The sequence below is a fragment of the Alternaria infectoria genome (genome assembly GCF_024043175.1).
Source record: "Alternaria infectoria strain BMP 0036 chromosome Unknown scaffold_11, whole genome shotgun sequence".
In the NCBI taxonomy this organism is placed as follows: domain Eukaryota; kingdom Fungi; phylum Ascomycota; class Dothideomycetes; order Pleosporales; family Pleosporaceae; genus Alternaria; species Alternaria infectoria.
In genome coordinates, this window is record NW_026250700.1 from 1,074,677 (window position 1) to 1,087,467 (window position 12,791).

General features: G+C 53.4%; 3 protein-coding genes across 3 annotated transcripts; 1 reads left to right on the forward strand and 2 right to left on the reverse strand.

The window, feature by feature from the left end:
• Window positions 1-4,899: 4,899 nt before the first annotated feature.
• On the forward strand, window positions 4,900-7,753 carry J4E92_007213 (uncharacterized protein; the record flags this gene model as incomplete). Its single annotated transcript, XM_051498576.1, has 2 exons — window positions 4,900-6,645; window positions 6,695-7,753. The coding sequence occupies 2 exons, from the start codon at window positions 4,900-4,902 to the stop codon at window positions 7,751-7,753; spliced, it is 2,805 nt and encodes a 934-aa protein (XP_051351510.1).
• A 167-nt stretch (window positions 7,754-7,920) lies between these two features.
• Window positions 7,921-9,588, reverse strand: J4E92_007214 (uncharacterized protein; the record flags this gene model as incomplete). Its single annotated transcript, XM_051498577.1, has 1 exon — window positions 7,921-9,588. One exon carries the CDS (start codon window positions 9,586-9,588, stop codon window positions 7,921-7,923), a length of 1,668 nt encoding a protein of 555 aa, XP_051351511.1.
• Window positions 9,589-10,004: 416 nt separating this feature from the next.
• On the reverse strand, window positions 10,005-12,461 carry J4E92_007215 (uncharacterized protein; the record flags this gene model as incomplete). The annotated part of the gene is made up of 1 exon (XM_051498578.1): window positions 10,005-12,461. One exon carries the CDS (start codon window positions 12,459-12,461, stop codon window positions 10,005-10,007), a length of 2,457 nt encoding a protein of 818 aa, XP_051351512.1.
• Between the last annotated feature and the right edge of the window lie 330 nt (window positions 12,462-12,791).

Here is a 12,791-nt window from a genome sequence, read left to right on the forward strand (position 1 = left end):
GCCATCATCAACTGCTGCATCATGACTCTGCGCCCGCTTCTCAGACTGATATCTCCTACCCGTCTGTGGACTTCCAACAGAGTCAGCCCCTCGGACGAAGTGAGCCATCCTGCAACTATCGGCGGGGGCTCTAAGCTCAGGCACAAGATTGGAGATGAGCATGACGAGTACCCGATTACTCTGTTAGAGGATGGGAATGTAGACGCGGAAATCGGTCGTGTAGACAGTGGGGCATGCCGGGGTATGCATGGTTATGCTGGTAGTGAGAAGAGTGGCGGAAGCATGCCAACCGTGAATGACGTATCGAACTACTTGGGTAGAGATTGATCTCTGCCTAGGCCCTTTGCTAACGAAGAAGAGGATGAGCCTTTGACTCAGGGTGGAGCCTGGCCGTGGTTCGGGCTGATCATCGATGTTACTTTGAGATGCGGAATGATCGTCGTAGCTTTGAGGTGCGTCGTTGTCGGTTGCTTTCCCGTCGAATACATATGAGATATTTTATCCAGACTCGCGGTTACATCTTTCCTTTTGTACCAGCAAAGACGGCAACAAGCAAGCGACATGCCTAGCTGTGGTGTTCGAGGTGTAGGCAACAGCGCAACACGTGCGCGGCAGTGCAACCCCTTGGCCAGGCAGCAGTCTCACGTGCGCCCGCCTAACTCCGCACGGCCCACCCTCATCGTCTATATAAACCCCCCCATCCCCCGTCCCTCATCCACTCACCAGCTCTCTTTGCCAATCTGGCTTAGATCAAGTGTAGTATCTGTTCTTCATAGTGTAATAGCTATGATTCCGCTACTGGCGGATCATCCATTACTCTTATTTTTGTAGTTCGACCTCAAGGTCCCTGAGCTCGCTCATACCTTGAGGTTACGGTGCCGCCAGTATCTTGCACTACTTCTGGCTGGCGCGACTCTTTTTTTTTTCATTTGGTATCTTCGCTTGCGAGGATCTTGAGGAAGAAATGTTGATGTGGTTTGTTGATGTGTCTTGATAAAACCATTAGGCGGATTCGAAGAAGAAAACTATACAGGCACAGACTACTCTGAATATGAGCGCTCTGTGTAGTACTAGACGAATTTGAACGTCTACTTTCAAGATGTGTCAATGTTGAAGTATGTACTCCGCACATTGCATGAAGTCTACCGATCGTATCCTTTTCGCGCTTTCAATAGTCAGTACGGCTCAGACGGAAGGAGCTCCTTTGTACCTTCTGCTTTGAACGACGCGTGAGAGCAGCTAACGGAACGCGTCCCGCTGTCGGGTTTAACGTGCGCCACACAATGGTGGCAGCAACGGCAGGACGCCTATCGATAGTTGCGAAGAACCTTTCCTGCACACACTCGAGAAGACGTTGGGCCTTACCACGCGACTCTGTTTTACTCATAAAAGCCACCTAGACCCACGATACCTGCACCTAATGTTATACAGGAACCTTGATGCAGCGTATTTGCTCCGTATAACGCTCATATCACGCGCATGTCAGGGTCCTCTAGCGCCCCTTCGTATCGCAATCGCGTGCGCGATGAGACGGCAGGTAGTTGACTCGACCTCGAACCGTTTGCGGAGAAGATGTGAGCAATCAATACATGTGCCAAGGCTCGCCCGAGTCTTGTTCTGCGCATAGCTAGGAGCGAAAAGTACGAGAGAGGGGTAGGACAAGCTTCTAGTAGTGCCGAGCGTGCCGGGTCTGGGCGAGTTTCTATTTTCGGTCCCTGCCGACTGACACCTGGGCCACAGCGCGCTTCCAACAGCTTCACAACAGCTGTTACGCGCCCGCGTTCGGTCGCTGTCCGAGATGTTGAGTGCCGACGGAGGGTTCAAGACGCGGTGACCGAGACCCAGGAACGCGTTTTTTGTCCTGCATGGGACCCGGAGAGGGGTTCTTTGAAGCCATTAGGTTGGACCGATCGCACGCCGGGCTAGCTCGTATACCCCTAGTGCCCACGGAACAGTGGGCGGATCCACAAGTCCCTGACCAGAACCTCGGATCCTCTTTGCCTTGACGGTACGATCGGATGTCTTTGGACGACTCCTATAAGGCGTCGGGAGTCGCCCCGTTGATGGAGTGAGGGGACGACGAGCGTACCGCCGTTGTCGTTGCCGCTTCTTCCACCACTACTCCCTTACTCACCACCGTCGCTCTTTCACGCTGTGCCATCCTTTCTTTCTGCACCTGATCCTACGAATACTCGGGTCCGCTCTTTATTGTAGTCGGTTCCTTACGCTCTCTCTTCTTTTTTTGTAACAATTATCATCTCACGACTTCAAAATGAAACTCTTCGGTCTTCTTCTGCTTGTGCCTTTGGCTAGTGCACGAGCTGTACGATACCACCACCAAATACCCATTGTCGAAGAACCCCTCGACAAACACACTACCGCGGAAGCACTCGATGCGCCTCCCAGCATCGGCGTCCATTTCACAACATCACAAGCAGTAGCAGCTGCGCGGTACCCAAACGGCACAACAATCGACCTGGCCCAAATCCCCGGAGATGCCGAATACATAGACCTAATGTCGCGGTGGATGACACCACACACTTCATCGAATTCTCCAAACGACAGCAGAATCCTCACAGAATTCCTATCAAAAGTCCACGCAACCCTCGAAAATGTACTCAACCACCAAATCACAAATATCACATCGGCCGTCACATTCCCCTTCTACGGATCCCATGAGAAGGAGTTTGAAAACGCTTTACTATCAGCCGGCCTCGCTCTATCGGAGCATACCCCTTCGATATACTCGGAAGCATACGCCACACATGCAGGATTAGAACACGCCTCGTGCGTTTCAGCAACACTTCCCCACCAACACCAACACATCCTCGTCCTAGCATTCGACTCCAGTTCCTTCAGCGCAAGCATGCACGAAACCAGCTGCTCCCCTACCAAGATCAAACCACCAACCCCACACTCCCGCATGATCAACTACGTCGCGCGAAACGATCTCGGTTGGTGGAGTCTCCCCGTCTACGACGCCCCCCGCGCAAAGTTCTGGGCGAAGCTACAGGAAGCTGTTGTTCATGCGGTGGGCGGATTGGGTGTGCCGCCGGGGAAAATCGTGTTGCTGGGGGGTCATGGTCAAGATAAGGAGTTTAGGGTGCAGGTGGAGCAGGCGCTTTGGAGCGAGTTGGAGGTTGATGTTGGAGCGTTGCTTGGGGGACGGGGTGGGAAGAAGGAGAGTGAGTGGTTGGCTGCGAGGGGGGCGGCGGGGCTGGGATGGCGGAGTCAGAATCGGAGGTGAAATGTTTTTTATGTTGTTGGGCGTTGGGGGCAAAAGTACGTTTTTGAGTAACAAGATACCCATAATTTATATCATCATGAACAGAGTCACATTCATTCAATCCGCCTGAATGCAAGTCATTTCATTTTTTATACGACTCTGACGACATCCTTATACCTTCCTCGGGCGCAGCCCTTGCTTCAGTCTTTCAAAGGTTCAGTCTTTAAAAGGTTAAACATACGGGCCCGCCCATGTGCCATTAGACTGGAGATCTTTCACTCAATCACCTCTCCTCCTACTTCAGTATCGAAGCATGCGATATACGCATCTCCGAGCTGGTCACGAGCCTGTTTTGATCTCAGCTTACCCACAACTCGGTGGCCGAGATGTTACTCTGCTGTATGCGCAGTTTCGCAATGCTTGTCCCGTTTGGCGGTGCCAGAGAGAGCAAGCGCGTCGTCTCCGGTAGCATGGCATAGGCAGTTCTTTGCCAACCGTCAACGTCGTATTTCGTTGTTATTGCCTGTCTCGGCTTGAGGGTTTGCCTAACGGTAACAGCAGTAGTGACTTTGCAAATCTTTCCCCTTCAGACGTTTCCTCTACTTGGTAGTTTCAGCGTACCAGCAGTACGGTTACTATTAGCGTCATAGCGTACAGACACTGCGTCAGGGCTCTTTCGTTCGCGTACAGGCACTTGGTCAGGAAGCCGATATGCTTCATCCCAGCAATCCTTTCTTCTTCGTACTCAGCGATGAGTTCGGAAGCATGGTCCAGCCAGGCTTTTTGTTCGTTACACTTGGCTTTCCACGCCGCAATTTCGCCATTGTAATATTCGGTGAGCTCGTCGAGGACGCCGACGAGAGGCCCTGGAGATGGTGGCGGTGGTGGTTTCGGATCGTATGTGCCCAGCTTTCTTGATGGTTCGTCGTAGGCGCTTACCAAGGGGTGGGGAGATGGTAGTGGCTTGGGAGTAGACACGCACACCGTGTTGCCAAACTTTCTTGGTGAATCCACGAAGGTGCTTACGAAAGGTTGGGGAGATGGTAGAGATTTGGGGGTATACACGCACAGCGTGTTACGTAGTCTTCTTGATGACATGGTCATGGTAGTGGTGGATGACATAGTAGTGTAGTGTGAATCGCGTAGTAGATTGCTGTGAATGTAATGATTTGCTTGAAGAGTTAGTGAGAATGTTTGCTTGAAAATACTTATGTGGTGCCATGTCCGATGTCCAGGTAAGGTCACGATGTTGGTGCAGGTCGATGACTATGAATCGTTGGCATTGTGAAATAACGGTATAGATTTTGCGTGCACAACTTAGAGCACATGCCACTTCGGAAGGTTCGGCGCAATTTCGCGCAAACGTGGATGTTCAGTGTATAGGTTTGGTGGGTGAGGCGGCTGACGGAGGGCTGTTCACATGTCGAGGCACGCGTCGGTTTTAGCGCGGCGGTTGCGTCAGTGCTCCGAATGCTGATCGGAAATATACCGCCCTAGAACAACAAGGAACAACATCCATCCTCAGGCTGCCACCTCGTTCACGCCAGCTGTCTTCTTCACACGAACACGTGAGGGAAAGAACATACGCTAGCACCATGATATGATGCGATTCTTCCACGACTGCTTCTCTTGAAAGTTGCAGCTCTCGCCCACACCAAACCACGCCAGACGTCATGGCAGGCAACGAGCCCACACTATCGTCTCGCGCGAACCAATACGTTCGTGAGGTCCTGCACAACACCGAAGCCCCGCCCACAATCCCCGTCCGCTACTTCTACACGTCGCCGCTCGCTATAGACGACCCGCTGTCTCCGCTCCCGCCGCCGCCCACGGGCACCTCGACTGCGAAGAGAGTGCCACCGCGGCCCTTCTCCGAATACGACAATGAAGCCATCCAGGAGTCGTGGCTGGAGCTGCGGAAGAAGATCCTAAAGCATACCGAGGAGTTTGGAGAGAAAGATGCGACGGGACGCGGTACGCCGACCAACCCGGCGGTGGAGCGGCTGAAGAGGAAGAGAGGCGCTAGTGCTTCGAGCGAGGAAGGCTCGATCCAGGGACGAGACATACCGTCTGGGCGGTCATCGAGCAGAGGGCAGTACTCGAGGTCTGCCGAGCTGGTGGACAAGAAGACACCCGGCTCCGGTGGTGGCAGCTACGGCCAGTCCATGTCTGGTTCGCTGAAGGCCTACGACCCCGGCCCAATATCGCCCCTCGAGCCTGCGACGACCGGCACCCCGTTCATCCGAGCTCCATCGAGAGGGAATCTCGCCAAGTCGTGGAAGCCTGCGCCTATGGAGGGAGGCCATCGGCCGACTATACATGAAGTGGACAGCTACAAGTGGGATGACGACATGGAACCTGCTCTGTCGACGGCCAAAGACAAGGCGCCCGCGCGAAGGTCCTCGAAGCCGAAACCGGGGCCATCCGCGAAGGTGCCCGTGGGAGTCTCAAGACTGCATCACGTAGTCATGGACACAGAGTCAATACGGATGGAGCCTATATACTGGTCGCCGCTCAGCGACGTCGCCCAGATAGTACGAGGAACGTGGTTCTACAAAGACAGCATGATGCCCGTCGAGGTGGAAGTCGCCAACATGCTCGAAGCTGGATACATCGAACTCAGACCCTGGACGCAGACGTGGACAGACGAGCTCAACAGCGCTGTTGAAGTCGGTGCATTTGGCGAGATGAAGATACTACACCACCTCTGGCCCGAAAGGCCGAAGAGAGCAGAGAGCAGGCCGTCGACTTCGCAGCAGATGATGCAAACAGCAGGTCTCGTTCAGAGTACCCTCCCTGAAGAGGACGATGACCCGGAGAAGGAGCGCAAAGAAACCGTAGAGAATGCCTGCGACTTGATCGATATCTCCACAGGTCCAGAGGGGCCAGACCACAAAGCAGCGGGAGATCTGGAATACGGTGCCGACGGAAGGAAGCGCCTGTACCTGAAAGCGGGTGTGATATACTCTAACGACAAGGAAGCTTTCATCCTCAAGCCAGCACTCCAACCATCAGACTACTACGGGCGGCGACCATTGGCGAACTACATCCGCAAGGGCAGAGCGATCGGCGTCCACGTAGTACGCGGTTTCGACCAGGCTGTCTGGGATAAGCTACATCCGAACAAGAATTCGCCAAAGGCACAAGCAGCACGCGAAGGTGTCTCGTCATCGCAAGGTGGCGCGCCACAGTATCGAAGGCAGAAGTCGGACCCCGACCTCGCGCAGTCTGAACGACCGAAGGTGTCAGATCTGGTGTTGGTTATTCATGGTATTGGGCAAAAGTTGTCAGAACGAATGGAGACGTTTCATTTCACGCACGCAATGAACGCCTTTCGAAGAGAGATGAACGTCGAGCTTGGGACTCCGGATGTCAAGCGGTACCTGCGAAAGGATATGGGAGGTGTCATGTGTCTGCCAGTAAGTCATCATCGCAGTGATTCTCGATCAATATACTAATACAAGGCAGGTCAATTGGCGACACCGCGTATCCCTCGACGTCGATAACACCGAGGCTCCCGAGCTTGAAGACCCATCTGCGAACAAATACACACTCAAAGACATCACACCCGATACGCTACCGTCCGTACGTGGTATCGTTAGCGATGTCATGCTCGACATCCCATACTACCTCTCGCCGATGCACAATCCCAAGATGATATCAGCTTGCATAACAGAGGCGAACCGCATCTACCGTCTCTGGTGCCAGAACAACCCCGGGTTCGCAGAGTACGGCCGAGTACATCTGATCGCCCATTCGCTCGGCTCGGTGATGGCTATCGACATCCTCAGCCAACAACCAACCTATGTCGATCCGCAATTCACCGACCCATCCTTCCCTGAAGCGGACCTACCCCAAGACCAATTCATCTTCAACACAACCGACCTCTTCGTCTGCGGCAGCCCCGTCGGCCTCTTCCTCCTCATGAAAAACGCAAACCTACTCCCGCGCCGCGACAAAGAGAAGCCCGGCGCCGACTCCTACGCCGCCCCCGGTATCGCCGGCGAGCAAGGTACATATGGCTGCCTAGCCGTCGACAACATCTACAACATCATCAACCCCTACGACCCCGTCGCCTGCCGCATAAACCCCACCGTCGACGTCGTCTACGCCTCAATGCTCAAACAAACCACCATCCCCTCCGCCTCAACCTCCTACTTCGCCTCGCTTAACCCCTTCCGCTCGTCCACCTCCTCCGCCAACAACGCCGCAAACGACAGGCCCACCACTATCCGTCTACCCAGCAATGTCGAGCTCGAAACGCATAATTTCACGCGCGAGGAGATTGCGGAGAAGAGAGCGTATTTGCTCAACGATAATGGTCAGATCGACTACTACATGAAGTACGGTGGTGGGCCGCTGGAGATACAGTATTTGACTATGCTGGGTGCACATAGCAGTTATTGGCTTAGTAAAGATTTTGTTAGGATGATTGTTGTTGAGGTGGGGAGGGGGTTGGGGAAGGAGGGCACGGTTAGGGAGATGAGGGCGCAGAAGAAGAAGATTGCTGTTGGGGGTGCGACGTAGGCATGTGATGATTGGGAGCTGACGGCATTACAGGATCGGAGTTTGTGTTTGTTGGCAGCTTTTAGAAGTTATACCCCGTTTTATACGCAATTTGGTAGGAGTTTGAAGTAGTACTCGTTTAATGAAGATTAAAGCTATCTAGCATCCCACAGTCCCTCAACGTCTTCTCACACAAAACCCGCTTCTAAACACAACTCGCGCGACGCAAATTTATGGTGTTGCTCCTGCGCCTCGTTTTCCCAATCAATCTCCACCTCTTTCTCTGCATGCATACTCGCGAAAGCACTGCGACGGGATTTAAGCCAGCTTGTATGCGTTGTATCCAGTACCATGGCCACTCGATCGGCTATGAGCTTATCCTTTGCATCTTCGTCGGAGGGGCCCTTTAAAGTGGGTCCTAGTGCGAAGATAGACTCAGGGTCATCGATGAAGCCAACGTGCTTCAGAATCGCGTGCATGGTAGATCGCCGGAGCGATTCACCGGGTGCGCACCATGAGTTCTGTCCTAGGGCTTCTATATCTCCCTCCCAGCCGGGCGCCTGAAGCCTATGTCGCACCGCGATGTTCAAAACGGCGCGGTACCACAGGTACATCTTCTTCGGCCGGTTGTCGTTTGCAAACTCCAGGATCCTTCCGTCAAGCTGTGTGTAGGCGACAGGCCATTTTTTGTCGCGAGTCCTATTCCTCAACTCTGGGTCCAGCACTCGTACTTTGTACGGCTCCTTGTCAGTTTCTTGTACTGTTTTGCCGGTGTCGGGGTCGGTATCACCCACACGGGCTGGAACGATGATGATCTGAGCTCTGTTGAGCATACGCTTGAACTCCCAGTAAAGCGGGAGGCCGTTGGATGGGTCCATCAAGTGGCCACGTGTACTGTCTGGTCTGCCGAAGAGATAGTCGCAAGCGTGGTCGCCTGTGTTGTAATGCACTAGACGGATAGCCCGATGTGCACTTGAGCGTTGCCGCGCGATAGGGCACCAGTTGCTGCCATAGTATTCCTTGACATATTCGTCAGATCGCTCCGGCGCGTCGAGATCGCGGCCGTCGGGACCTTTGTACCATGCTTTATGGACTTGTGGTGACTGGTAGGGCTTAGTCAAGCGCTGGATCATGGAGTTGATATACGCCAAATCAGTGGCATCGGTATGCTGGTGAGCATTGACATATTCTCCTTTCATCTGATTCTTGAAGTCTCGCAGTATGACCAGTAGCTTTCTGAGGTTGGCGGTAGTTGTCTCAGCCTCCACAACCAGAGGCAGTGTGTCGGAATTCGACATATTTCCATGTTCCTCGGTCATCTGCCATTGCCGGATGGAGAAGGAATGCACATCGATCTCAGCGCTGAGCTTGTTTGTGGTGTCGTTGTGCCAGGTTTGGTATTGGTGCTCGATTGCTTTCTCCCATTCGTCCTGTGCCATTTCAGACGTCCTCTCCAAGATCTTTGGGCTTGACCATGTATCGAAATGATAATCGCTCAAACTCTTTGCAGCCTCTAGTAACTTGCTGAGTTGGACATGGGCAGTCAGAGATAACCACATTTTCCTCCGAAGCTTAGTGGTAGCTGGTGACGCAAACCTAGCAAGGTTCAGGACGTCCATGGGCGCATAAACACCAGTTTCTGATGATTTTGAGTCGCTTGATGAGTCGTCATGCTCTATCTCCGACACCTCTTCCTCAACCGCGTTGTGCCCGCTTTTCTGCACTAGCACATTCAAGAAAGCATCCAACACGCCTTCTTCTTCTGTCTCAAAACTGAACAACGCTTCTCGCGCCTGAAGCCCCGGTTTCTGTTTCTTGTTCAATTTGGGCATTCTGGGCTCTCGTTGGTGGGCCATTATGAAGTTTCGGTGGCAGATGGTGTTGGGTAAGTATACAAGTTTGTGGCGTTGTAGTGTCAGATAATATTCAAGTTCGGTTTTAAGTACAGCAATGTTGCTACCTCTCGGGATAAAACAAAGAGAAGTGGATAACGTCGGATTGTGAGTCACATAGATGCAAAAAGACGGAGTTCGCAGGGCGAGCATGACTGGAAACTAGAAGCGACCACGGTACGCATCAGTGAGGACCCTTGGATGACTAGCCACTCACAGTCATCGCAATACAAGCGACTAAATCAATGTGTCTCGCCGTTCAACGAGCGTTTTGATGCGACAAGAGTCAAGGTAGCCGCGCGGCGCGAGTGGCTTTTCCAATGATAAGATAAAGCTAAACACTTTTCACGTCATCGCATCTTTCCATCACACATCCCAACCTACTGCCCCAACAATATCTTCATAGTCTCCACCCCCACCCCCAGCACCTCCTGACTCCTACTACCCTGCAACACCCCCTTCAACTCTTCCACCACACCCTTCTTCTTACAAACCTCTACCCCCTCTTTGACATCCACCACACTCCTCAGACAAACAATCCCCCGATACCTAATCCCCTCATCGTCATCCTTGCACAAGCCCACAAGCCACTCCACACTCTTATCCTGCTTGAGGAACTCGACAACCGCAAGATCCACACTCAGCAACATCGCTAGCGCACCTCCAGCCGCTGATCGCGTCGCAGCGTCGTCGACATCCGTCATAGCAAGCAGGAGATGAAGTCTATGTTTCGCCCGCGGCGATCCATCCGCAAAGTTGGAGATGCAAACAGGTGAAGCCATGAGGTTACACAGCAATTCCGTAGCCGCACGCCGAATCATCGTGTTGGAACTAAGCAACAAATCATCCACAACCGTGTCGAAAGACTGGCGGATGATATGGTCCTGCGTATTCCTATCCAGAGAAGCGAGGTTAGTAAGTGCGAGGAGCGCTTCAAAGGCGTGCAGTTGCCAGGTCGTAGACTCTGTTCGTGTGAGTTGGCTGAGGAGGGGGCGGATGGCTGATGCGCTGGGGAGTGCGGCGTTGAAAGCGTGAGACGGGTTTATGCTGATGAGGAGCCGGGAGAGGGCTTGGGCTGTTGTGGGGAGGGCGGCGGGAGGGAAGGGCGTGGTGCCGGTTGTTGAGAGGTCGTTGGTCGAGGATATGTGGTCGTGGATCTGGATGAGCAGTTTCACTGCGCCTTGTTGTGCCATTGTGCCGCGCGATTTGTTGTCTTGGGAGAGGGAGAGTAGGATTAGACTGCTTTGGGTGAGGATGGATGGGGAGCCCTTTTTGCAGACTTGCACCAGCAGAGGGACAACGCCGGCGTCTAGTACGCGCTTGCAGCGTATGGCGACGTCTTCGTCGTTGAGGAGAACGTGAGGGATCGATGGCTTTTGCACGTTGGCGTAGGCTTTGAGTTGTGCCATGCGCTTTTCCTCTTCGGATTGTAGGGGCAGGTATTGTGTGATGTTGACGAAGATGGTCAGGCCACCGAACACAATGTTCTTGGGTGAGGAGGGGTCGCTCATGGTCTCGATGAGGCGTTTGAGAAACTTTGGTGACTTGGAGAGATCTTCTCGTACTTTGGGTTGGAGCGAGGCGTAGGCGAGTCCTTCGACTGAGTCTTGCTTTGAGGATGTGTCGCCTCCTATGACCATTGACTTGAAGCTGGCGATTAGGTCGCTTTGGTCTACCTTCTCTGCCCTCACGATTCTTGGTGCATCCTCTGACGGTTGCTCTTCGCCTAGCTTGACGAGGACAAGCGCGGCCAAGTTGGCACGCTTCTTGTTCTGGCTTTCTGCGACAACATCCTCCAGCCACTCTCTGCAGTTCTTGCTGATCGCCTCTCGACAGTTCTTATCGACACATGCAGCGCTGATCAACTCCAGAGTAGCTTGCTCCAGGTTGTGCGACTTCTTGCTTTGAACCCTTGACACCAACGTGCTGACAAAGCCGTCTGTGAGAAAGAGCGCAGCAGCAGCCGTGACAGCGACCGGAAAGATAGCTGCAGCCGCCGAAAACGCAATAACCAGATCATTCGCTTCCCCCTTTTTCGTCCGGTGCGTAACAAACTTCGAGATCAATTCGCTAGCCGTCTCCGGCGCAAGCTCAAACAACTTGATACTCGCAAGTGTAGCCTGACTACGCAGACTAGCAGGAAGTCGAATATCCAGCGACGTGAGGATGACATCGAAACTATCCGCATCAATAATCCCTTTGAGATGCTCCGCGTAATGAGCCAACAGCTGCGCAATCCCCTTCATCGCACGCTCAGGATGCTCAAGCGCCTCCTCCATCATCATCGCCAAACTGAGCATGAAGATATCTCTATGCCCCGTCTTGAAAGATTCGTCGTCGGGCCAAACCGCCCGGTTGAGACAGACTTTGAGTAAGCCGTCGATGGAGTCGTCGCCCCGCTCGAACATCTCGTAGTAGATGCGTGTCGGCTGCTCGCGGATGGCTTTGGCGACCCACATCTGGGCTCCGGGATTCTGGAGTAGTTCGCCTGAGACCTGGTCGAGGATGTCGTCTTCGCCTTTGAAGTCGAAGAGGATGGACATTGCTTGTTCTGCTTCGTCCTGCTTCAGGCCATGGGTCCGGATCGCTTTGAGTGCCTTTTCGCCATCGTGTTCGTCTTTGCTGATGACCCAGGCTCGACAGTGGCCCAGTAGTTCGCTCTTTCCCTCCTCTTCTTTCAGTGCGACCCATGCCTCTTTGATCCGCGGATGCTCGGGTGCGATCGTACTAGCTTCACGCAGGTACCGAGCTGCAACGGTTAAATCGCCCGACTTTGTGCTTTCATTCGCCTTCTCGGCAAGTTGCACCGCTCGGTCTTCTTCAGAAGAGGATGCCATTGTTGATTGTGTGATGAACGAAGGTCACTCTAACGTGATGACCTTTGGAGTTCATGGATGCCCACGTGTCACGGGGCCTCGATCGATTTGATGGACAACGCACGGGCCTCAGCGGAGAAGTTTAGTGGAGCGCGGGGAGGGCTGATCATCCCTAACAAGTTCAGCCCTGGAGCTTTCAGCAGTTATGTCGAAGTGTCTTCTTCTTGTATTCGCGCTCGTATCGTGATGATTGATTGCAATGATGACTGTAAGTGGTATTTCGGGTATGTCAAGGTGTCGTCACTGCATCTAAATGCGTCATATTGAGGTCAGAACGGGCTGGAATAGACG